The 26,134-nt window shown below is 52.2% G+C and overlaps 1 protein-coding gene across 1 annotated transcript in view; it reads right to left on the reverse strand.

Annotated features, from left to right (window-relative positions):
- The window catches only part of NCAPD3 (non-SMC condensin II complex subunit D3), a 50,188-nt gene that overhangs the window by 18,346 nt on the left and 5,708 nt on the right, over positions 1-26,134 (reverse strand). Inside the window, exons 8-21 of the mRNA XM_054176167.1 lie at positions 25,774-25,846; positions 23,882-24,007; positions 22,685-22,934; positions 21,218-21,280; positions 20,970-21,053; positions 16,317-16,390; positions 14,053-14,187; positions 10,647-10,867; positions 5,966-6,157; positions 5,526-5,623; positions 4,613-4,728; positions 2,269-2,376; positions 480-591; positions 277-384 (exon numbers count right to left, since the gene is read on the reverse strand). Coding sequence (XP_054032142.1) covers positions 277-384; positions 480-591; positions 2,269-2,376; positions 4,613-4,728; positions 5,526-5,623; positions 5,966-6,157; positions 10,647-10,867; positions 14,053-14,187; positions 16,317-16,390; positions 20,970-21,053; positions 21,218-21,280; positions 22,685-22,934; positions 23,882-24,007; positions 25,774-25,846 — 1,760 coding nt within the window. The remainder of the gene's footprint in view (positions 1-276; positions 385-479; positions 592-2,268; positions 2,377-4,612; positions 4,729-5,525; positions 5,624-5,965; positions 6,158-10,646; positions 10,868-14,052; positions 14,188-16,316; positions 16,391-20,969; positions 21,054-21,217; positions 21,281-22,684; positions 22,935-23,881; positions 24,008-25,773; positions 25,847-26,134) is intronic.

Raw genomic sequence — 26,134 nt, forward strand, 5'->3', positions numbered from 1 at the left:
TGAGGGTGGGGAGACACTGGCACAGGTTGCCCAGGGAGGCTGGGGATGTCCCCTCCCTGGAGGTGTTCAAGGCCAGGCTGGATGAGGCCTTGAGCAAGCTGTGCTGGTGGGAGGTGTCCCTGCCCATGGCAAGGGGATGGAACTGGCTGATCTTAAAAGGTCCCTTCCAACCCAAAGCATTCTATGAATCTAGGACAGCTTTACAGCAGATCCTCCACCAGCAGGGCTGAGAATTGGATCCTCTGGGGCAGGCTTCTGCTGCAGCATGACACTTACCCAGAGTCATGAAGGCATGAGCTCTGATCACTGGAGGCATGGCTGATCCTCTGAACTGAGACAGGGGCTGAGAAGCTGGAATTTCCTCCCCATCTGCAGAGCTAGAAGCTAGGAAAGAACAGGTGAGGCATGAAACCATGCTGCTCTGCTAAAGAGTGTTGTCTGCAAGTGCAACACTGAAGGCAGCAAGGGGAGAGCCTCACCTTGGTCCTCACTGCCAGCAGCCAGGATGGACTGAATCAAAAGGAAGATTCTTTTCTCCACTTTGGCTGGACACAGCTGTGCAGCTTCACCCAAGATGAAGAGGTGTCTCACCTACAGGGAAAGAGCAACACTGCAGTCAAAAGGCAATGGCTGAGCTGCAAATTAAGTCAGCAGGAGCTGGTGTGGTGCTCCTCCAAAAGCAACTTGAAATCCCTTCAGTCCTTTCAAGGTGGCAGTGGCTAAAGAACAGAAGGTGAAGCTTTGAAAGAGAAATGGGGGGGGGGAAGAGGGGGAGGATGTGTGTGTTTAACAGGCTAGAACCTGCCCCCAGCAACTAACAGCATTGAAATAGACCTCAAAGCACTCCATGAGTTTCACAGGATGATTTCCCAACCAGCTCCTCTAAGAAGTGTTAGAAAAGCAAAGGAGGGGGGGAAAAAAAGGCCACTTTGTTAGAAATACAGAGGAGATCATATCCTGAAAGCCACTGCTGATGGGGAACAGCAGCATCCTTGCCTGGACCAGCAACTGTGTGGCCAGCAGGAGTGAGACAATGTGATGGTGCCCCTATACTGGGCACTGATGAGGCCTCACCTCAAATCCTGGCTTCAGTTTTGGGCCCTTCAGTCTAAAGAAGGACATTGAGGGGCTGGAGCAGGTCCAGAGAATGAAAACAAAGCTTGGGAAGGATCTGGAGAACAGGAATGCTGAAGAGTAGTTGAGGGAACTGGGGGTGTTCAGTCTGGAGAAGAGGAGGCTGAGGGAGACCTCATTGCTCTCTGCAGTTCCCTGCAAGGAGGCTGCAGTGAGGTGGGGGTTGGGCTCTGCTCCCTAGGATCAAGTGATAGGAGAGGAAATGTCCTGAAACTGTGCCAGGGGAGGGTTGGGGATTAGGAACAATTTCTTTGCTGCAAGAGTGGTCAGGGATTGGCACAGGCTGCCCAGGGAGGTGGTGGAGTCCCCATCCCTGGAGGTGTTCAAGAGGCCTGTGGCCATGGCACTGTGGGATAGGGTTTAGTGGCCATGGTACTGTTAGGGTGATGGTTGGACTCCTTGACCTCAGAGGTCTCTTCCAACCAACACAATCCTATGATTCCATCACACACAGAAGTCCTCCCAGCAGTGTCATGGGGAAGGCAGCAGACAATTTAACTCCATGCCTGGTGATGCTCAACAATCACAGAATCACCAAGGTTGGAGCAGACCTCAAAGATCATCAAGTCCAACCTGTCACCACAGAGCTCATGAATAAACCATGGCACCAAGTGCCACATCCAATCCCCTCTTGAACACCTCCAGGGATGGGGACTCCACCACCTCCCTGGGCAGCACATCCCAATGCCTAACAACTCTCTCTGGGAAGAGCTTTCTCCTCACCTCCAGCCTAGACTTCCCCTGGCACAGCTTGAGACTGTGTCTTCTTGTTCTGGTGCTGGTTGCTTGAGAGAAGAGCCCAACCTCCACTTGGCTACAACCTCCCTTCAGGTAGTTGTAGACAGCAAGGTGGTCACCCCTGAGCCTCCTCTTCTCCAGAACAGGCCTGAGGCCATTGCACTGGGGTCAGGGTTTGACAGCCATGGTGGTGTTGGGTTGATTGCTGGACTGGATGATCTTAGAGGTCTCTTCCAACTAACTCTGTGGTTCTGGAGAGCTGCTTTATGCTCCCATCTATAGCAGCTTCCATCAGGAGCTGGCACAAGGTGTGCTCATCAGTTGGTGGTGTGAACTGGGATAAACACCCATTTCCAGCCCCCCTCCCCCCGGCAGTGCAGGGGAACCACCACTTACCAAGAGATCCTCTTGCAGCTGCTCTGCTCCATCCTCTTTGAGGACTATACTGGAAATGTAGCTTGCACAGGTGGCTACCAAATCTCCACACACTTGGTTGAGCAGCTCCTGTTCCATAATTAAGCAAAATTAAGTCAGCACTTTATTAATTACACAAGATGTAGCTTTAGAAACCTCTCCACACATGGCTGCCTAGTCTCAAAGTCCTTTTAATAATCTGGGGCTCATTGAAATCAATCAGACAGTGCCTCAGAGCTGGAAAATTCTTCCTGCACATCAAAGCATGCAAGCAAGTGTCAAAACACCTTGGAGAAGCTGGCTTCTTAATGAGCCACTGCCCTAAGTTTACTCCATTACAGAAATCACAGGCTCCAACAAGAAGGATGCAGGTAGGTGACTGTTTCATGCCCGTCCAACACATCTGAGGCTGCCTCTGTGTGGATTTTTAAGTGCTGGGTGGAAAAGGCAACTTCCACCCTGATGAAAAGAGATTCCAAAGGGTGGAGAGGAAACCAAAAAAAGCTAATTCTCTACCAGATCAGGAGAGAACAGAATTAAGCAGGTTGGAAAAGACCTTTGAGATCATCAAGTCCAACCTGTCACCCAGCACCATCTGATCAACTAAACCACGGCACCAAGCACCCCATCCAGGCTCTTCCTAAACACCTCCAGGGATGGGGACTCCACCACCTCCCTGGGTAGCACATCCCAATGGCCAATCTCTCTCTCTATGAAGAACTTCTTCCTAACATCCAGCCTGAACCTCCCCTGGCACAGCTTGAAACTGTGCCCTCTTGTTCTGGTGCTGCTTGCCTGGGACACCAACCCCCACCTGGCTCCAACCTCCCTTCAGGGAGTTGGAGAGAGCAAGGAGGTCTCCCCTGAGCCTCCTCTTCTGCAGGCTAAGCAACCCCAGCTCCTTCAGCCTCTCCTCTCAGGGCTGTGCTCCAGACCCCTCCCCAGCTTTGTTGCCCTTCTCTGGACACCTTCCAGCATCTCAACATCTTTCCTAACCTGAGGAGCCCAGAACTGGACACAGGACTCAAGGTGTGGCCTAATCAGTGCTGAGCACAGAGCACAAGGACTTCCCTGCTCCTGCTGGCCACACTGTTCCTGATGCAGGCCAGGATGCCATTGGCCTTCTTGGCCCCCTGGGCACACTGCTGGCTCATGTTCTGCTGCTGTCCATCAGCACCCCCAGGTCCCTCTCTGCCTGGCTGCTCTCAGCCACTCTGCCCCCAGCCTGTAGCACTGCCTGGGGTTGTTGTGGCCAATGTGTAGAACCTGGCACTTGGATGTGTTCAATCTCATGTCCTTGGACCCTGCCCATCTGTGCAGCCTGGCAAGGTCCCTCTACAGAGCTCTCCAATCTTCTAACAGCTCAACTCCTGCCCCCAGCTTGCTGTCATCTGCAAACTTACTGATGATGGACTGAATTCCCTCATCCAGACCATTGATAAAGGTATTAAAGAGCATGGGGCCCAGCACCATAAAGCACCATTTCTCTTCTAGTTCCACCTACAGCACTGTGGCTGTTAGAACTGATACAGCTTTCCAGCAGAACCACCACCAGCAGGTCAAGGGAGGTTCTCCTCTCCTACTCTGCCCTGGTGAGGCCACATCTGGAATACTGAGTCCAGTTCTAAGCTCCCCAGGTCAAGAAGCACAGGGACTTGCTGAAGAGGGGACAGCAAAGGGCTACAGGGATGCTGAGGGGAGTGAGACAGCTCTGTGAGAAGGAAAGGCTGAGAGAGTTGGGGCTCTTTAGTCTGGAGAAGAGCAGCCTGAGGGAGGTTGATCAATACTTCAGGGGTGGGTGTCAGGAGGCTGGGGCCAGGCTTTGTTCAGTGGTACTCAGTGACAGGACAAGGGGCAATGGGCACAGACTTGAAAATAAGAAGTTTCATCCAAAGATTAGGAGGAGCTTCTTTAACTGAAGGGTGATGGAGTCCTAGAAGAGGCACATCTACATCTGGCAGTAAGCCAACACACTGTGATGATCCTACCTGATTAATCAGAACACCCAGAAACCATCAATCCCCCCTGGCTTCTGAGGCACAAGGTGACTCAAGTTGCCAGGGTCAAATCTTTCTCTTCTTGGGGCCCCAGCCCTGGAGATATTCAAGGTGAGGCTGGACAGGGTTCTAAGCAACCTGATGGCTCTGCTGACTGCAGAGGGGCCTGGGCTAGATGACCTTTGGAGGTCCCTTCCAACCCAGACCATTCTGTGACTCTTTGTTTAGAGAGTTAAGCAACCTACAGACTGGAGAGAGAAGCTGCCTTTGAGACACAGCCCTCCCAAGGGTGAAAGAAGCTGCTTTAAAAGCCACATTTGAAGTCCTACCTGTGCCTCCTCAGGCACATCTGCATATGCATGGCAGAGCTTCTGCAGAGTCTCTACAGCTGGGCTGATCACCTCCAAGGGACACCCAGACTCCTTCAGCCACCACTTGATGCTACCTGAAAATGAGACCATAAAGATCCAATGAGAATTTTCAGAGGTGGTCAACTGCTTACAGAGAAGAAAACTGTGAGGGGGTTGTTTGTCTTGCAACCTACTGCTGGAGCAGAGTTTGGGTGCCCTCAGGGAAGCCCAGCTTGGGCCAAGAGGGTTTGACCTGAATTTGCAAAGGCTGAAGAGGGCTGGAGATCTCTGGAACTGTTCCAAGCCAGGTTGGGCCTGGTTTAGTGGGAGGTGTCCCTGCCCATGGCAGAGGGTTGAAACTAGATGATCTTCAATGTCTCCCAGGTTGCCCAGGGAGGTTGTGGATGTCCCCTCCCTGGAGGTGTTGAAGGCCAGGCTGGATGAGGCCTTGAGCAACCTGGGCTGGTGGGAGGTGCCCCTGCCCATGGCAGAGGGTTGGAACTAGATGATCTTCAGTGTCTCCCAGGTTGCCCAAGGAGGCTGTGGATGTCCCCTCCCTGGAGGTGTTCAAAGCCAGGCTGGATGAGGCCTTGAGCAACCTGGGCTGGTGGGAGGTGTCCCTGCCCATGGCAGAGGGTTGGAACTAGATGATCTTCAGTGTCTCCCAGGTTGCCCAAGGAGGCTGTGGATGTCCCCTCCCTGGAGGTGTTCAAAGCCAGGCTGGATGAGGCCTTGAGCAACCTGGGCTGGTGGGAGGTGTCCCTGCCCATGGCAGGGGGTTTGGAACTGGATGAGCTTTAAGGTCCCTTCCAACCCAAACCATTCCATGATTGTCCAAAGAGGGGAGGCCTGAACTCTGCCTTCCCCTCTGCAGTTTCTCAGGGCCACTCACCAATCAGCCTCTCAGAGGTGCTTTTAGGAAGGTGCTTTGCAACATGACCAATGACAGACAGTATGTGTCCTGTAGTAGCAGTGCTGGTGCTCTGCTGCCTGGAAAAGAGCAGAGCAGACAAACTAACATTAACACAGAGGAACACCACCCAATTACAGGAGAAAAACCTCCTTGCAGCTGGGGTATGCATTATTAAGGCAGAGCTGTCCAAGCAAATGAAAGCTCAAAAAAGCTTAAGGCAAGAGGTGGTTGCTGCACAAAATTCTGTGGGCTTGCCTCCTAGCTGCAGAGCTGCCTGCCTGAATCAAGAGCCCTGCTCCAAGCAGCTGCACAGCAATCTGCCTGGGGAAGGACAGAAAGTGCTCTCTTGCTTTGCTCCTTCTCTTCACCCCCACCTCCTCCCTGCAGAAGGCAGGAGGGAGCTCCAAGCGCACACGTACCTGCTGATGTCATCCCAGCACTCAATGACCTTGGAATAATCCAGCTTGGGTGAGGAGCCTGCCACCTTGGCTAGCAGCATCCAGGCTGGTGCAGCATGCTCTGTTGCCACATGAGACATGACATTGCTGATGAAAGTGGAGGTGAACTTCTTCTGAGCAGACCACAGCAGGAAAGCTTTGTTCAGGAAACGGCTACGAGGAGGTACAAAAAAGGAAGTTCAAGGAGCAGTAAGCAAAACATTTGGGTCCTGATGCTGGCACTGGAATCCAACATGCCTGCCCAGGGCACACTGGGCAACCCCACAAAGCTGCTATTGCATGGCACTGCCACTACCCAAGAAGGCCAAGGGCATCCTGGTCTGTATTAGGAAGAGTGTGGCCAGCAGGAGCAGGGAAGTCCTTGTGCCCTGTGCTCAGCACTGCTGAGGCCACCCCTGGAGTCCTGTGTCCAGCTCTGGGCTCCTCAGGTTAAGAAGGACATTGAGAGACTTGAAGGTGTCCAGAGAAGGGCAAGGAGGCTGGGGAGGGGTCTGGAGCACAGCCCTGGGAGGAGAGGCTGAGGGAGCTGGGGTTGCTTAGCCTGGAGAAGAGGAGGCTCAGGGGAGACCTCATTGCTCTCTCCATCTCCCTGAAGGGAGGTTGTAGCCAGGTGGGGGTTGGTCTCTTCTCCCAGGCAAGCAGCACCAGAACAAGAGGACACAGTCTCAAGCTGTGCCAGGGGAGGTTTAGGCTGGGGGTTAGGAAGAAATTCTTCCCTGCAAGAGGAATTGGCCATTGGGATGTGCTGCCCAGGGAGGTGGTGGAGTCCCCATCCCTGGAGGAGTTTAGGAAGAGCCTGGATGAGGCACTTGGAGCCATGGTTTAGTTGATCAGATGGTGCTGGGTGATAGGTTGGATTTGATGATCACTGAGGTCTTTTCCAACCTGGTTAATTTCTGTTCTCCTCAGAACATTTCTAAGATGGATTTTACCAGCAGCACTTTCACTCTTTCAGTTTATAATCCTGACACAGATTGCATTGGGTTGGAAGCAACCCTCCAAGGTCATCTTGTCCAACCCCCCTGCACTCAGCAGGGACACCTGCAGCTAGATCAGGTTGCTCAGGGCCACAGCAAGTTTGACCTTGAATGTCTCCAGGGATGGGACCTCAACCACCTCTCCAACAACCTGCTCCAATTGAGGGCAGCCATCCTCATTGTGAGGAATTTCCTCCTGTTGTCCAACCTAAATCTGCCCTGCTCCAGTTTCAAGCCATTGCCTCTTGTCCTATATCACTGCAGGCTCTTGGAAACAGCCCCTCTCCAGCCTTCCTGTAGGTCTCCTCCTGATGTTGAAATGCAGCTCTAAGGTCTCCCTGGAGCTTCCTCCTCTCCAGAGCACTATACTAAGCCATGGCTTAGTGCTGTGTGTCAGGTTAAGGCAGAAGGTCCAACTGCTCCCATGACTGATGAGGAACAACTGAAGGAGCTGGGGCTGGTTAGTGTGAAAAAGAGGAGGCTGAGGAGAGACCTCATGGCTCTGTACAACTACCTGACAGGACATTGTGGAGAGGATGGTGCTGGTCTCTTCTCACAGGTGATAGAACAAGAGGGAATGGCCTCCAGCTGGGAGTGAGTAGGTTTAGACAGTAGGAAGAGTTTCCCAACAAGAAGTAGGTTTAGACTGGACAGTAGGAAAACAATTTTCCCCAACAAGAGTGGTCAGGGACTGGGATTTGCTGCCCAGGGAGGTGGTTGAGTCATCAAGCCTGGAGGTGTTCCAAGGTGGCTTGGATGTGGGGCTTGGGGATGAACCTGGTAGAGCAGGGTTAATGGTTGGACTTGGTGATCCTGAGGCTCTTCTCCAACCTGAATGTTTCTGTGACACAGCAAGAAAACATCACTGCAGCAACCTGCAGCAAAGCCTCTCCAGCAGCTGCCACTCAACACCCTGGTGGCAGAGGGCAACAGCAACTTGAAGGCACCAGGAGCTGCTCCTTTTTTGCCCCCCTCATTTAATCCTGAGAGAGTTGTGAGGTTTAACCAAGCTGCAAGGTACTCTGAGGTCACAAAGAAGGTATCATGAAGCTGCAAACTGTTATAAAATAGCCCAAATTAGAACACTGACAGCTTCCCAGAGTGGTGAGGCAGCACAACCAGTAGCTCATTTTCTATTCCTGAGCAATTATGCCCTGTTGACTAATAAACATACAGCTGTCTTTAATCAATGTTGTGTCCTTGTCATCCTGTGTGTCATCTCATTGCTTCTGCTCCTTCCCACAGCATCCTGCAAAAGGCAGAATAATTCTATTTGTCACAAGACAAGGAACATATTGTAGAGCAGAATTAATCAAAGGTGATGCTCTCCTTTCTTTAGCTATCTTCTCTTACTCCTGCCATTAGCACACCTCCAGTAGACTGAAATACTCCTGCTGCTCTCAACGCCTCGGGAACAGCATGCCAAACATGCCTGGAGGGAGCCAGGGAGTCATTAAAAGTTGGAAGAAGGCCCCTAAGAACGTGCCCAAGCTTCCTCCCAACACCTCCATGACCAGCAGACCATGCCTCCAAGTGCCACATGTACTCATTTTCTGAACACCTCCAGAGATGATGACTCTGCCACCTCCATCAGCAACCTGTTCCAGCACAGGAAAGCTCCAGCTCAGGCAGGGAGCTGCAAGGGAAAGTACCTCACACCCAAGGAAAACTGCATTCTTCTCACCACAGCGTGGCAGAGGTTGGAAGAGACCTCCAGAGATCAAGCCCAATTCATCCTGCCAAAGCAGGGTCTCCCAGGAACACATCCAGGTGGGTCCTCAAAGTCTCCAGAGAAGGAGACTTCCACAACCTCTCTGGGCAGCTTGCCTCCAGGGTTCCAGCAGCCTCAGACTTCTGTTTCTCCTCATGTTGAGGTGGAACTTCCTGTGCCCCAGTTTATGTCCATTGCTCCTTGTCCTATCACAGGACACCACTGAAAGAAGCCTGGCCCCTTGTTGCCCCCCACCCTTCAGGTATTTATAGACCTTCATAAGATCTCCTCTCAGCCTTCTCTGCTCCAGGGCTCTCATCACACAATGTTCCAGTCCCTTCCTCATCCTCATAGCCTCTGTTGGACTCTCCTCAGCAATTTCCTGTCCCTCTTAAATTGGGGAGCCCAGAACTGGACACAGTACTCCAGATGTGGCCTCAGCAGGGCAGAGTAGAGGGAGAGAGCAACTTCCTTTGACCTGCTGGCCATACTCAATGCACCCCAAGAGACCACTGGCCTTCTTGGCCCCAAGGACACATTGCTATCCCATGAGAACTTACTGTCCACCAGAACTTCAAGGTCCTTCTCCATGGAGCTGCTTTCCAGCAGCTCAGCCTTTAACCTGTACTGGTGCATGGTGCTGTCCCTCCCCAGGTGCAGGACTCTCTTGTTGAACCCCTCAGGCTTCCTCTCCATCACCAACTCAGCCTGTCCAGGGTCTGGCTGACTGGCAGCACAGCCTCCCAGTGTATCAGCCACTTCTCCCAGCTTCAGATCAGCAGCAAACTGGCTGAGTTTGCTGCACCCTCATCCAGAGAGTTAATGAAAAACATTGAAGATGACTGGACCCAGCACTGCCAGCTTGTCCATGCTCAAGAGCTCTTCTGTCCCAGGAGCTGGCAGAGCAACAGAAGCCCCTCACAGCAGGAGAGCTCCCACCCCCAGCAGTGATGTGCATTTATAGTGATGGCTTCAAGCAGGGAATTGAGAGAGCTGAAAAAACCCCAACCCAGCAAGTGTAGTCTGCTGCCCTTGCACAATGGGCAGCACGTGCATTGCACCAGGGTGTAAACTCTGATAGCTAATGGCCTGTGGCCACAGGGTGAATGAGAGCACTCCAAGTATCAACTCTCAGCCTTATCTTACTCCTCCAGTCAAGAGGCAATTTCCTTCTGTAAATCATAACTTGCATATTCTACCAGGACTCAAAAGTAACAGAAATGGAAGGGTTTTGTCCCTGCATACTAACATGGCAAAGGGGACAAAAGCATGGAATGCAGAGGACAAAGGGCTGCTACAGGAGAGCCAGCAGAGCCCCAAGGCAGGGAAGGGAAGGGAAGGGAGGCAGAAAGGGAGAAAGGGAAGGGAAGGGAAGGGAGGCAGAAAGGGAGAAAGGGAAGGGAAGGGAAGGGAGGCAGAAAGGGAGAAAGGGAAGGGAAGGGAAGGGAGGCAGAAAGGGAGAAAGGGAAGGGAAGGGAAGGGAGGCAGAAAGGGAGAAAGGGAAGGGAAGGGAGGCAGGCAGAAAGGGAGAAAGGGAAGGGAAGGGAGGCAGGCAGAAAGGGAGAAAGGGAAGGGAAGGGAGGCAGGCAGAAAGGGAGAAAGGGAAGGGAAGGGAGGCAGGCAGAAAGGGAGAAAGGGAAGGGAAGGGAGGCAGGCAGAAAGGGAGAAAGGGAAGGGAAGGGAGGCAGGCAGAAAGGGAGAAAGGGAAGGGAAGGGAGGCAGGCAGAAAGGGAGAAAGGGAAGGGAAGGGAGGCAGGCAGAAAGGGAGAAAGGGAAGGGAGGCAGGCAGAAAGGGAGAAAGGGAAGGGAGGCAGGCAGAAAGGAAGAAAGGAAAGGGAAGGGAAGGGATGCAGGCAGAAAGGAAGAAAGGGAAGGGAAGGGATGCAGGCAGAAAGGAAGAAAGGGAAGGGAAGGGATGCAGGCAGGGAGAAAGGGAAGGGATGCAGGCACTTACTTCAGCTCCTGCTCTTCTGAAGCCAAGAGGGTAAGGAGATCCCATGCTAGAGTCTGCTCCTTGTCCTCACTCCTGAATCTATTATAGCTTTTTATGTGTTGCAACAGGAGCTGATCAAGGCAATCCAAGGCCTTTTCTTGGACAGAGGTTTCAGGGTCCATCACAACAGGCACCACTCCATTCAGCCAGGCCTTCTGCATTGCGACGTTGTAGTGCTGAGCCTGAGGGAAGCACACCTGGGGTTAGCAACCTCTGTAAGTCATTGGAGGACCCCAGATGCATAGAGGGAAACCAGCAAAGGCCTGCAGACACAGAATCACACAATGCATTGGGTTGGAAGGGACCCTTGAGGGTCATCATCTCCAAACCCCTGCACTGGGCAGACTATCTCCAACCAGAGCAGGCTGCTCAGGGCCCCATTAAGTTTGACCTTGAACGTCTCCAGGGATGGAGCTTCCACCACCCCTTTGGGCAACCTGTTCCAGGACTTACCCACCCTCACTGTGCAGAGCTTCCTCCTGATGCCCAACCTAAATCTCCCCTGCTCCAGTTTCAAACCTTTGCTCCTCATCCTATCCCCACAGGCTCTTCTGAACAGCCCCTCCCCAGCTTCCTGCAGGTCCCCTTCAGATACTGAAATGCTGCTCTAAGGTCTCCCCAGAGCCTTCTCCAGGCTGAACAGCCTCAATTCTCCCAGCCTGTCTTCATAGCAGGGATACTCCAGCCCTCTGATCATCCTTGTGGCCTCTTCTAGACCTGCTCCAGCAGCTCCACATCCTCCTTGCAGTGAGAACTCCCAAGCAGGGCACAGTACTACAGGTCAGGTGAGGTCTCACCAGAGCAGACCAGAGTGGCAGATTTCCCTCTCTTCAGCTACAGAAACATCCAGGTTCAGCTGCTAAGCTTGAAAACACATTTTAACAAAGCCCAGCAAGCTGCCCAACCAGCACTGCAAGGTGGCAGCAGAATAGAACAAGAGAACTTGCATCTCCTTGACACCAGGAGGGGATTGGATCAGGTGTGACCAAGGTACCTGCTGCTCCTGCTAAAGCCCTGCTCCTACTTTGGGTTGAAACCCTATAGACAGAGAGCAGCACTGCAATAAAGCTGTAGAGCAGATGATTTAACAGCCAAAAGAGAAGAGACAGCTTTGCTTCATATAAACCTCATGCTCCAAGGCTCAGTTCCTAACCCTTGGTGAATAAATAGGGGGGAAAGGAAAATATTGCAGGGCTATCATCTCCACCATGCTCCAAGGCTCAGTTCCTAACCCTTAATGAATAAATAGGGAGGAAAATGGACAATATTGCAGGGCTATCATCTCCACCATGCTCCAAGGCTCAGTTCCTAACCCTTAATGAATAAATAGGGAGGAAAATGGACAATATTGCAGGGCTATCATCTCCACCATGCTCCAAGGCTCAGTTCCTAACCCTTTGGGAATAAATAGAAGGACAATATTGCAGGGCTATCATCTCCATGTTCCAAGGCTCAGTTCCTAACCCTCTGGGAATAAATGGGGGGGGGAAAAGGACAATATTGCAGGGCTATCATCTCCACCATGCTCCAAGCCTCAGTTCCTAACCCTTAATGAATAAATAGGGGGGAAAATGGACAATATTGCAGGGCTATCATCTCCACCATGTTCCAAGCCTCAGTTCCTAATCCTTTGGGAATAAATAGAAGGACAATATTGCAGGGCTATCATCTCCACCATGCTCCAAGGCTCAGTTCCTAATCCTTTGGGAATAAACATGGGGGGAAAAAAGGACAATATTGCAGGGCTATCATCTCCACCATGCACTAAGCCTCAGTTCCTAACCATTAGTGGATAAATAGAAGGACAATATTGCAGGGCTATCACCTCCACCATGCTCCAAGCCCCAGTTCCTAACCCTTGGTGAATAAATAGAAGGACAATATTGCAGGGCTATCATCTCCATGTTCCAAGGCTCAGTTCCTAACCCTTGGTGAATAAATAGGGGGGAAAAATGGACAATATTGCAGGGCTATCATTCCCACCATGTTCCAAGCCCCAGTTCCTAACCCTTGGTGAATAAATAGAAGGACAATATTGCAGGGCTATCATCTCCATGTTCCAAGGCTCAGCTCCTAACCCTTAGTGAATAAATAGGGGGAAAAAATGGACAATATTGCAGGGCAATCATCTCCACATTACGTCTTGCAGTGATTCAGAGGGTTTGAGCTCTTCTTTGGTGCTTTTTTTTTTTTTGAGCTCAAGGAGGCCAGCCACAGAAACATTTTCTTCCATGACACAGAAATCAACAGTCAGGAAAAGAAACGTTTCCAACTGTTGGAAGCATAAATCACAAGTCTGGAGAAGGATGAGTCATGGCTTCCAAGTCAAAAGGTAATAAAGAACAACAACAAAAACCCAAGCCCAAACCCCACACCACCAACCAAAAAAGACAACCCAAATTTAACTGCAGCCATGCAATGCAATTCCCTGACTGAGCAGCTGAGGTGGGGCTGATCTCTGTTTCCTCCCTCTTCTAACTCGCTGCTCGCTCACCCTGGGTCTGCAGAAGACCTCGAGATGTAAGCTCAAGATCACAGCCCAGCAGGCAGCTGGGAGGGCAGCAGGACAGGGAGGGGATTCTGCCCCTCTGCTCTGCTCAGACCCCTCCACTTGGAACACTCCATCCAGTTCCACTGAGGACAGGGAGCTGTTGGAATGCAGCCAGTGTGGCATGTTAAGGCACAGACCTCCTAAGGAGGAGGACACAAAGAGAGGGGTAGGGAACCTCCCCTATGGGGAGAGAACAGAATAGAACAGAATAGAACAGAATAGAACAGAATAGAACAGAATAGAACAGAATAGAACAGAATAGAACAGAATAGAACAGAATAGAACAGAATAGAACAGAATAGAACAGAATAGAACAGAATAGAACAGAATAGAACAGAATAGAACAGAATAGGCTGGAAGAGACCTTCAAGATCATCTGTCCAACCTATCATCCAACACCACCCAATCAACTAAACCATGCAACCAAGCAGAGAGTTGGAGCTATTCAGCCTGGAGAAAAGAAGGCTCCAGGGAGACCTTGGAGCAGCCTTCCAGTACCTGAAGGGGCTGCAGGAGAGCTGGGGAGGGACTTCTGACAAGGGGCAATGGCTTTGAGCTGGAAAGGGGGAAACTGAGCCTGGAGATAAGGAAGAAATTCTATAGAGTGAAGGTGGTGAGACACTGGCACAGGTTGCCCAGGGAGGTTGTGGATGTCCCTGCCTGGGAGGTGTTCCAGGCTAGACTGGATAAAGCTTTGAGCAACCTGGGCTGGTGGGAGGTGTCCCTGCCCACGGCAGGGGGGTTAGAACTAGATGATTTTCAAGGTCCCTTCCAACCCAAACCATTCCATGATTCCATGAAGCTGCTTTTGCTCACCAGGAGGAGCTCTGTCAGAGACTGCAAGGCCTGCTTCCTGACAGAGACAGCCGGGTCCCGGCAGTGATCCTGAAGAGCAGACAAATCTTCTGCAGTGCAGGGGATCACTTTGTGCTTCAGGATGCTCAGGAAGACCTGCAAGTGAAACAGCAGCACAATTCTGATGGGGACATGGGCAGTGGGTAGCAAATCAGAAGTACAATCTACCCCCCACCACCTTTAACTAGAGCTTAATTTATCTGGCTGAGAGCAAAACATCACATTAACAATTTATGAGCACTGGGCACAGCCAAGGGATGCAGAATGGCACAGAAAACATCTCTGCAGTTGTTCTGATCTTGTAACAGCATTTGGATAGGGTGAATGGCACAATTTCCCCATTGAAAATAAGGTGTACCTTGCATTAGAGAGCATTTGGAGAACACTTCTCATGAGGAGCAGCTGAGGGAGCTGGGGGTGTTTAGTCTGAAGAAGAGGCTGAGGGGAGACCTCATTGCTCTCTGCAGCTCCCTGAAAGGAGGTTGCAGTGAGCTGGGGCTTGGTCTCTCCTCCCTAGAATCAGATGATTTAATGAGGGGGAATGGCCTGAAATTGTGCCAGGGGAGGTTTAGATTGGAGGTGAGGAACAAGAGTGGTCAGGGATTGGCACAGGCTGCCCAGGGAGGTGGAGTGCCCATCCCTGGAGGTGTTCAAGAAACCTGTGGCCATGGCACTGTGGGCCATGGTTTAGTGGCCATGGGGGTGTTGGGCTGATGGTTGGAGTGGATGATCTTGGAGGTCTTTTCCAACCAAAACAATTCCATCATTACAGCCTTAACTGGGAAGCCCAACTCAACGTGTGAGCTGAGGAGGAAGAGCTGGGGTGAAGGGGGTGAAATTTCCCCTGTAGCTGTGTCTCTTTAAAAGCTAATGGCTTCATTTAAACAAAAAAAAAATCAGCAAGGAGCAGAGCCAAGCACACCTCCAAAAGGCTGGAGAGATCCTACTCTCTTTGTTAACAAGGTCAAAACAAACTGAGCAGCTAATATGCTTCAGTTTATAAGGAAGTCACTTAATTGAAATGCCTATTGACATTTGAAAAGAGCCTCTCCTCCAAATGACAGAGTAAGAGAATGCCAGCAAAGAGTGCTAGAAAAATTTTCCATCATCATGCTTGCCTTATTTCCCCTGTAGGCACTCTGCAGGCAGAGCAGGAAGCTACCTGGGAGCAAAGCTACAGCACAGCTCCCTGCAGGCCTAGGGCCTCGGTGTTTGGGATCTGAGTAACTGAAGGGGGCTACAGGAAAGGTGGGGAGGGGCTTTGTGGAAGGGCTGGTGGTGAGAGGATGAGGAGAAATGGATTGAAGCTGGAAGAGGGGAGATTGAGACTGGACATGGGGAAGAAATTGTTTCCAGTGAGGGTGGGGAGACACTGGAACAGGTTGCCCAGGGAGGTTGTGGATGTTCCCTCCCTGGAGGTGAGCAAAGAGATGTTATCTGCTTGAGGAGGAAGTTCTTCCCCATGAGAGTGGTGAAGCCCTGGAATGGGTTGTCCAGGGAGATGGTTGAGGCCCTATCCCTGGAGGTGTTTAAGCCCAGGCTGGATGAGGCTCTGGCCAGCCTGACCTAGTGTGAGGTGTCCCTGCCCATGGCAGGGGGGCTGGAACTAGCTGATCCTTGTGGTCCCTTCCAACCCTGACTGATACTATGACATCACCAGAGAAACCCTGAGTTCAATGTGGGTCTGGAGCTGCCATCCCAGCACCTGAAAGGAGCCTGCAAGAAAGCTGGGGAGGGACTTTTCACAGAATCACCAAGGTTGGAAGAGACCTCAAAGATCATCAAGTCCAACCTGTCACCACAGACCTCATGGTGGCACCAAGTACCACGTTTTGACAAAGGCTTGGAGTGACAGGATGAGGGGAACTGGCTTTGAGCTGGGAGAGGGCAGATTGAGAGTGGAAATTAGGAAGAAATTCCTTAGAGTGAGGGTGAGGAGACACTGGAACAGGCTGCCCTGAGAGGCTGTGAATGTTCCCTCCCTGGAGGTGTTCAAGGCCAGGCTGGATGAAGCCTTGAGCAACCTGTGCTGGTGGGAGGTGTCCCTGCTGTGGTGGGGTGAAATTTCTCCCAGCATTAACTTTTCAGCCAGCCCAACTCAGAAGCAAATGAAGCTACCACACCCTGCCCCCATGGCAGGGGGTTGGAACTGGCTGAGCTTTAAAGGTCCCTTCCAAGCCATTCTGTGAACCTCTGAAGAAGGGAGCGTACAGCAAACATCCTACCTGCAGAGCAGCTCTCCTCACATTGGTTTTCTCATCCCCAGCTCTCACTCTCAGCATGGCCACGAGTTCTTTTCCTACCCAAAACCATGAGGGAAAAGAATTAGCCTCAGCACCACTTAGCAGCACCAACACCCAAGGAGGAAAACAGCTCTGAGCAACAATCTGCTGCCTGAGCCTTTCAGAGTGTGAATAAAACACAGCACGAAAAAAACAAACCAACACCCCATCCAAAACAATTCAGAAGGAGATATAAGCCAGGAAAGAAAAAACAACAAGCCAAACCCAACCCATTTTTCCAAGTTCTTTCATCTGACAATAGATCTTGTGCCACATCAACAAAAGACAGACAGACACCAAATCATTTTGATCCACGCAGCGACAAGCGAAAGCCCTCTGTAGCTGCTGCTGCTGCTGCATTTGTCTGCAGAGATGATGTGAAGCTCCCTGCCTGGTTTGAAAGCTCATCAGAGGGATCCTGCACAGCTCCCTAAACAAAAACCTGCAGCACAGCCAGCTGTGGGGAAAAGCATCTTGAGGGCAGAGCACAGGCAGATCCCTCCGTTCAAGAATGACCTCAGGGAAGTGCTTGAGAGAGTCCAGTGCAGAGCCACCAAGCTGCTGTAGGCAGTGGAGCATCTCCCTGGGAGGCCAGGCTGAGGGAGCTGGGGCTTGGAGACAGGAGCCTGAGGGCTGCCCTCATTGCTGGGGATAAAGATGTGCAGGGCAGTGTGGGGAGGATGGAGCCAGGCTCTGCTCAGGGATGTCCAAGGACAGGCCAAGGGGCACTGGGGGCAACCTAAAGGAGGTTTAGGTTAGAGATTACAGTATCACAGAATCACCAAAGGTGGAAGAGACCTCAAAGATCATCAAGTCCAACCTCTCACCACAGACCTCATGAGCAGACCATGGCACCAAGTGCCACATCCAAGCCCCTTTTGAACACCTCCAGGGATGGGGACTCCACCACCTCCCTGGGCAGCATATTCCAATGGCCAATTCCTCTTGCTGGGAAGAACTTTCTCCTCACCTCCAGCCTAAACCTCCCCTGGCACAGCTTGAGACTGTGTCCTCTTGTTCTGGTGCTGCTTGCCTGGGAGAAGAGTCCAACGCCCTCCTGGCTACAACCTCCCTTCAGGTAGTTGTAGAGAGCAATGAGGTCTGAAGATTAGGAACAATTTCTTTCCTGTGAGAGTGGTCAGAGATTGGAACAGGCTGCCCAGGGAGGTGGTGGAGTCCCCATGCCTTGGGGTGGTCATTGCTCATTGCTCTCTACAGCTCCCTGAATGGAAGCTGGAGGCAGGTGGGGCTCAGTCTCTTCTCCCTAGTCTCAGGTGATAAAAGGAGAAGAAATGATTTGAAATTCTTCCTGGGGAGAGCTAGGTTGGAGATGAGGAACAATTTCTTTGCTGCAGGAGTGATCAGGGACTGGAACAGGCTGCCCAGGGAGGTGGTGGAGTCCCCATCCCTGAAGGTGTTCCAGAAACCTGTGGCCATGGCATGTGGGGACACAGAGGCCATGGTGGTGTTGGGTTGATGTTGGACTGGATGATCTTAGAGGGCTTTTCCAGCCCAAACAATTCCACAATCCCACAGCTTGCCCTGCAGATGTCCCCCCCACCCTTCTAATCCTTGCCCTTGTACATTTAGCGCCTCCTCACTACCCTCAGCTGAGATTTCTTTTGCTTCTAAAACACGAGCTGCTCAGCCTCCAGAGAAGTGCAAAATTAGCAGAGGCTTAAGCCAAACAGCAGCATGTGCCAGACAGCTTTGCTAATGCACCCTGAGAGCCCTGCATTCAGGCTAGCCTCCTGAGCTCCAGACAGACCTTTTCCATCCAACCCTCCCCTCCATTTATTTTGCCTGGTGCCAAGTGTATGCTCAGCTGGGTATCAGATACAAACCCAGGCATCCTCTGCCACAAGCAGCCTGCAACTAAACAGGGAACACACAATACCTCAAGTGGCCTGGAGGACTTTTCTATCTGAGAGAGCAGATTAAGGGAAATTTATCAGTGAAATGTTTTAAAAGCAAGCTTTCAATGGAGGAGATTGGAGCCTGGCTCCCGGAGATAGGGAGAGAGATCCCAAGTGAAGAGCAGCATGAGGCAGGGAACAAAGACACAACTGCAGGGCGGGAAGCAAGCAGGGGAATGGAATTGTCAGCAGTTCAAGAGAGGTGAACAGCAAGAACTGAGAGCAAAGAGGCTGGCAGAGGCCTACAGGCTGGGAAGAGAAGCTTTGACATGCAAAAGAAAGGAAGAGACTCAGAGAAGGGGCAGCATGGCCACAAAAGCCAACGGAGGTGCTGGTTTCACCTTGTCAACAAGTTAGCTGCCTGCCATTCCCCAGCACTCCAGTTAGCCTCACACCTGGCTTTTAACTCCAGCCAAGCCCTGATGCTGCAGGGAAGTCAATCCTCCCCCAGCCCACAGGGGCAGCCAGCAGGGGGAAGGGACTCCCTCCCCACGCCACAGTTACAGCCCGCAGGGGGGAAGGGACTCCCTCCCCACACCAGTTACAGCCTGCAGGGGGGAAGGGACTCCCTCCCCACGCCAGTTACAGCCCGCAGGGGGGGAAGGGACTCCCTCCCCACACCAGTTACAGCCTGCAGGGGGGAAGGGACTCCCTCCCCACGCCAGTTACAGCCCGCAGGGGGGAAGGGACTCCCTCCCCACGCCAGTTACAGCCCGCAGGGGGGGAAGGGACTCCCTCCCCACGCCAGTTACAGCCCGCAGGGGGGGAAGGGACTCCCTCCCCACGCCAGTTACAGCCCGCAGGGGGGGAAGGGACTCCCTCCCCACGCCAGTTACAGCCCACAGGGGGGGAAGAGACTCCCTCCCCACGCCAGTTACAGCCTGTAGAGGGAAGGGACTCCCTCCCCACGCCAGTTACAGCCCGCAGGGGGGAAGGGACTCCCTCCCCACGCCAGTTACAGCCCGCAGGGGGGAAGGGACTCCCTCCCCACGCCAGTTACAGCCTGTAGAGGGAAGGGACTCCCTCCCCACGCCAGTTACAGCCCGCAGGGGGGGAAGGGACTCCCTCCCCATGCCACTTACAGCCCGCAGGGGGGGAAGGGACTCCCTCCCCACGCCACTTACAGCCCACAGGGGGGGAAGGGACTCCCTCCCCACGCCACTTACAGCCCGCAGGGGGGGAAGGGACTCCCTCCCCACGCCAGTTACAGCCATCAGTGGGGAAGGGACTCCCTCCCCACGCCAGTTACAGCCCGCAGGGGGGGAAGGGACTCCCTCCCCACGCCAGTTACAGCCCGCAGGGGGGAAGGGACTCCCTCCCCACGCCAGTTACAGCCCGCAGGGGGGAAGGGACTCCCTCCCCACACCACAGTTACAGCCTGTAGAGGGAAGGGACTCCCTCCCCACGCCAGTTACAGCCCACAGGGGGGAAGGGACTCCCTCCCCACGCCAGTTACAGCCCACAGGGGGGAAGGGACTCCCTCCCCACGCCAGTTACAGCCCGCAGGGGGGAAGGGACTCCCTCCCCACGCCAGTTACAGCCTGCAGGGGGGGAAGGGACTCCCTCCCCACGCCAGTTACAGCCCGCAGGGGGGGAAGGGACTCCCTCCCCACGCCAGTTACAGCCCACAGGGGGGAAGGGACTCCCTCCCCACGCCAGTTACAGCCCGCAGGGGGGAAGGGACTCCCTCCCCACGCCAGTTACAGCCTGCAGGGGGGGAAGGGACTCCCTCCCCACGCCAGTTACAGCCCGCAGGGGGGGAAGGGACTTCCTCCCCACACCACAGGGGCAGGCAATAGTGCTGTGTTTTATGTAGCAAAACTACATTAGCTGTCTGTGCACCAGAGCAAGGGATTTAATTACCCTGAAATTCATGGAGTTACAAGTATGATTTCCCACATCAATTACCATCCTTTTTTTTTTGGAAGGAGTGAGTTACCTGCTCCTCAACAAGTGTTGCCACCACATTTAATACAAATGAACATGGCTATTTCAAGATTAAATGTATTTCTCAGACTCTAGGAGGAAGAGGTTTTCTTGATGCCTGGCACTTCCACCCCCTCCATCACTCCTAAGTGCTGTGGTATTTTCTTAGCAGCTCTACCCTCTGCTTTCCTTGAGGAATGGACACTGAGTACAGTCTAGAAAGCCTCTATTACAAGAAGGCTCTGGAGGTGCCCAGAGAAGGGCCACAAGGATGAGCAGAGGGCTGGAGCTGCTCTGCTATGAGGACAGACTGAGGGAGTTGTGGCTGTTCAGTCTGGAGAAAAGAAGGCTCTGAGGAGGCCTTGTTGTGACCTTCCAGGATCTGAAGGGGGCTCCAAGAAAGCTGGGGAGGGACTTTGGAGGGTGTCAGGGAGTGATAGGATTGGGGGGGATGGAGCAAAACTAGAAGTAGGAAGATTGAGATTGGATGTCAAGAAGAAGTTGTTGCCCAGGAGGGTGGTGAGAGCCTGGCACAGGTTGCCAAGGAAGGTGGTGGAAGCCTCCTGCCTGGAGGTGTTTGCAGCCAGGCTGGAGGTGGCTGTGAGCAACCTGCTGTGGTGTGAGGTGTCCCTGCCCATGGCAAGGGGTTGGAACTGGCTGAGCCTTGAGATCCCTTTCAACCCCTTATGATTCTATGATTTCAATTAAGGCTTGGAAAAGGGGTGTGAAAAGCATTGCTGTCATCTGGCCATACCATTGTGCCTGGTGGTATCAGCACTGTCACTCAGCTCCATGGTTTTGAAAGCAGGCAAAGTCTTCAGGGGATGGTTGGACACAGCTGAGAAGGAAAGAAGAATGAAAACAACAAAAAAGGATGGGGGGGGAAAAAAAAAAAAAGAGAGGCAAATGTTCATTTGGTTCAGTGGTAAACAGGGAGGTGCATTGTTAGGAGTGGCAAGCCAAGAGCAGCCTGAGACTTACTGGAAGGGAAGAGCTCTGTACCTCCTGCACCGACCAGCACGCTGGCAGTGTTGGTGTTTGCATCCAAGGCTGTGTGGTCAGAGGCTGTCAAAAAAAGAAGGCATTAAAGAAAGAGATATTAAATGAAGTATTTTCATCCTGGATGTTTTGTCATGCCTGATTTCTGATTTCTATTTTCAGGCAAGCAAGCTATGTGCAGGCTCCTGGATTGGGCCATCTGGCCCTTAGCACACCTGAGGGAGCTCTGAATGCCAAGCACCAACACAACAGCTTAGCAGAAGCAAAAGGCAACTCAAGATTTAATCAACTGTCAGGCAAGAATCCACCTTTTTTTCCCCCCCCCACCCCCCACCCTGTCTTCAATGAGCAATTTCAGTCAGCTGTAAATATCCTGCAAAGGTATCTCACGGAAGGATCTCTATTTAGAACTTCCAGACCAGAATAAATCCCTTCCAAAAATAAGGCTTCATGAGTAACAAGACTCATCTATTCCTTCTTAAGATGGGAGAGGGGAGATTGAGACTGGAGATTAGGAAGAACTTCTTTGCAATGAGGCTGGGGAGACACTGGAACAGGTTGCCCAGGGAGGCTGTGGATGACCCCTCCCTCAAAGTGTTCCAGGTCAGTCTGGATGAGGCCTTGAGCAACCTGGGCTGGTGGGAGGTGTCCCTGCCCATGGAACTGGATGATCTTTAAGGTCTCATCCAACCTAAACCATTTTAGGATTCTCATCATGGTACAGCACACAGGAATAGATTCTCAGCAATCAGCACCAGAACAAGAGGACCAGCACCAGAACAAAACCTCATGGATGGAGACTCTAGAGCTGTGCCAGGAGAGGTTTAGGCTGGAGGTGAGGAGAAAGTTCTTCCCAGAAAGAGGAATTGGACATTGGAATGTGCTGCCCAGGGAGGTGGTGGAGTCCCTGTCCCTGGAGGTGTTCAAAAAGGGATTGGATGTGGCACTTGGGCCATGGTTTAGTTGTCAGGAGGTGTTAGGTCACAGGTTGGACTTGATGATCTCTGAGGTCTTTTCCAACCTTAGTGATTCTATACTTCTATGACCTGATGATCTCAAGGCTCTTTTCCAACCTGAATGATTGTGAGAAGCAAGGAACAGAAGCTGCTTAGGGGAGCTTTAGGCTGGATATTAGATATTTTCTTCTGTGAAAGGGTTCTGAAACCTTGGAACAGGCTGCTCAGGGCAGTGGTGGAGTCACCACCCCTAGAGGTATTTCAATGGCATGTGGACCCAGTGCTCAGGGAGATGGCTTAGTGGTGGCCTTACAGTGCTGAGTCAAAGGTTGGACCACATGACCTAGAAAGTCCCTTCCAAAACCTAAACCATTTTAGGATTCTCCTCAGGATACAGCACACAGGGAGAGATCCTCAGGTTCCTGCCAACCCCTTCTCCTGTCTCCCAGCACTTACTGCCCAGAAGCTTCCAGAAATACTTTCCCCTCTTCAATTTGTCCACCACACTTACAGCTTTGCAACAGGAGCTGGATGCTCTCCAAGGCAGGAGAGCCTTTCATTTCCAGGCAGTGGGCAAAGCTGCTTAAAGCCTTGCTACGGACCACAGGGGCTCTGTCTGAACAGCGCCCAAACACCATGGCCTGCACCAGAAACTGATGCTTTAGGAGCTTCTGCTGCTCCAGGGACAAGGAGCTCTCCACAGTCCTTTCAGGCACCTCCAACAAAGCCAACACCACATCAAGAGCAAACACTCTGTAGGCAACCTGTTGGAAGAAAAAGCACACAAGGGGCTCTGTTAGAAGTTCTTTGCAATGAGGGTGGTTGAGCACTGGGACAGGTTGCCCAGGGAGGGGGTTGTGGCTCCTTCCCTGGAGATAGTCAAGGGGAGGCTTCACAAGACTCTAGGCAACCTGATCTAGTTGAGGATGTCCTTGCTGACCTGCAGGACTAGGTAACTTTTAGAAGTCCCTTCCAACCCAGGTGATTCTGTGATCTGGCCTGCATCAAGAGTAGTGTGGCCAGCAGGAGCAGGGAAGTCATCCTGCCTGGTGCTCAGCACTGGTTAAGTCACATCTTGAGTGCTGTGTCCAGTTCTGGGCTCCTCAGGTCAAGAAGGACATTGAGAGACTTGAAGGTGTCCAGAGAAGGGCAATGAGGCTGGGGAGGGGTCTGGAGCACAGCCCTGGGAGGAGAGGCTGAGGGAGCTGGGGTTGCTTAGCCTGCAGAAGAGGAGGCTCAGGGGAGACCTTCTTGCTCTCTCCAACTCCTTGAAGGGAGGTTGGAGCCAGGTGGGGGTTGGGCTCTTCTCCCAGGCAGGCAGCACCAGAAGAAGAGGACACAGTCTCAAGCTGTGCCAGGGGAGGTTCAGGCTGGAGGTGAGGAGAAAGTTCTTCCCAGAGAGAGGAATTGGTCATTGGGATGTGCTGCCCAGGGAGATGATGTTCATCCCAGTAGGTGTTCAAAAGGGGATTGGATGTGGCCCTTGGAGCCATGGTTTAGTTGTCAGGAGGTGTTGGGTGACAGGTTGGACTTGATGATCTTTTCCAACCTTATTAAGTCTGTTAAGGCAAGCAAGGCACAGGCAGGGCCTGCTCCTGTTACCCATTTTCAGGTATCAGCAGGAACAACACAATCCAATAGCACCACTGAACCCTTCCTCTTCCCCACACTGCTGTCTCTGAGCCCTGGAAGGCCCAGGAGATGCACTTACTTTAGTGTGCCTTGAGTATTTATGCAGCCAGGAGATGAAGTCAGCAAACTCAGCAGAAGGGAATTTGGTCAGCAAAGTCACCAGGGCCTGTGCGGCGTAGGTGCGATAGTCAGCCTTGTCTGGGACCTGCAAAACAAGGACAGGGGCAGGCTGGAATATTCCCATCCTCTGCTCTAGACCCAGAAAGGCTTTGCAGGGCTTAAGAGAAGCCTTTTTTTTAATTTAATGAGCTAATAGGATCCCACTGAACAAAGACTTGGGCCTAAGGCACAAGTCATACAATCAGTAAAGTCAGAAAAGTCCTCAAAGCTCATCAAGTCCAAGCTGGCACCCAACACCTCCTGACTATTAAACCATGGCTCCAAGTGCCACATCCAAGCCCCTCTTGAACACCTCCAGGGATGGGGACTCCACCACCTCCCTGGGCAGCATTCCAATGGCCAATTCCTCTCTCTGGGAAGAACTTTCTCCTCACCTCCAGCCTAAACCACCCCTGGCACAGCTTGAGACTGTGTCCTCTTGTTCTGGTGCTGCTTGCCTGAGAGAACAGACCAACCCCCACCTGGCTCCAGCCTCCCTTCAGGGAGTTGGAGAGAGCAATAAGGTCTCCCCTGAGCCTACTCTTCTGCAGGCTAAGCAACCCCAGCTCCCTCAGCCTCTCCTCCCAGGGCTGTGCTCCAGACCCCTCCCCAGCTTTGTTGCCCTTCTCTGGACACATTCAGGTGTCTCAATATCCTTAAACTGAGGAGCCCAGAACTGGACACAGGACTCAAGGTGTGGCCTAACTTCCCTGTGAGGAAAGGAGGTGAGGAGAAAGTTCTTCCCAGAAAGAGGAATTTGCCATTGGGATGTGCTGCCCAGGGAGGTGGAGTCCCCATCCCTGGAGGTGTTCAAAAAGGGATTGGATTTGGCACTTGGAGCCTTGGTTTAACAGTCAGGAATTGTTGGGTGACAGGTTGGACTTGATGTCTGAGATCTCTTCCAACCTTAGTGATTTTATGCTTATAGGACCTGATGATCACAAGGCTCTTTTCCAACCTGAATGATTCTATGACAAGAGGAAATGGACAGAAGCTGCTTAGGGGAGGTTTAGGATGGATATTAGATATTTTCTTCTCTGGAAGGGTTCTGAAACCTTGGAACAGGCTGCTCAGGGCAGTGGTGGAGTCACCATCCCTGGAGGTATTTTAGTGGCATGTGGACCCAGTGCTCAGGGAGATGGCTTAGTGGTGGCCTTGCAGTGCTGAGTCAAAGGTTGGACCACATGGTGGTGGAGTCACCATCCCTGGAAGTGTTCAAGAGGGGATTGGATGTGGCACTTGGTGCCATGGTTTAGTAGTCATGAGGTCTTGGGTGACAGGTTGGACTTGATGATCTCTGAGGTCTTTTCCAACCTTATTGATTCTATGATTAGGTCTCTTCCAACCAAAGATACTCTGACTGGGAGAACAATCACAGCCTCCTTGGTCACCACTTCACTCTTGTTCACCCAAGAGATTCCCCAAGGCAAAGCTGCAGCTTGGATTAAATCCAGAGGCAACATTTCCACAGGACAGTCTTCAGGTAGTTAAGTCAGGCAGGCAAAGAGCTCTCAGAATTCCCATTTCCCCCTCTGCCAAATCAGTGGTAAAAAGCAACCAGCAGATTTAGGAGAGGTCACAAGCAGGGCACAATCAGCTGTGAATGAGGAAGTGTTCACCCACAGTGTTCTCTGACAAAGATCAAAACACAATCAGGCTGTCAAGAAATTTGCCAAGGGTGAAGAAAAAGAGAAACCCTTTTCACTCCTTACAAAATATTGTGAAAATGGATTCCTTAACTGCTCCAGGCACTGCACATGTACCCACACAGGAGCTTCCTCAAGGCTCAGGGTGCCCCAGAGCTCAGCATACCTTGGTGCAGATGTACTGCAGGAAGATTCGGAGCACAGGGAAAACAGCTTCCTTCAGCTCATCCACCACAGAGCTGCACACAAGCAAAACAAACAGATTTTAAGGAGGCTGTGTTGAGAACAGAGGAGGGGAAAGGAAAAAAACACACCCCAACAAATCAAGGCCATTCCTTTGGGAAGGAGCTTCAGGAGTTCTGGAATCACAAGCACTAGTCCCAAGAGGACACAGGCAGGGAGCAGACCTACTGCCTCGCTACGCAAACCTGGCGTGGCAGGGCAGAGAGAGTGTTTCTTCCAACCCCTTTCTGCAAGCAGAAGGGCAACAGGAAAAAGCTCCTTCATTCTCAATCTACACACTGGCT

This window comes from Dryobates pubescens, chromosome 34 (assembly GCF_014839835.1).
Source record: "Dryobates pubescens isolate bDryPub1 chromosome 34, bDryPub1.pri, whole genome shotgun sequence".
In the NCBI taxonomy this organism is placed as follows: domain Eukaryota; kingdom Metazoa; phylum Chordata; class Aves; order Piciformes; family Picidae; genus Dryobates; species Dryobates pubescens.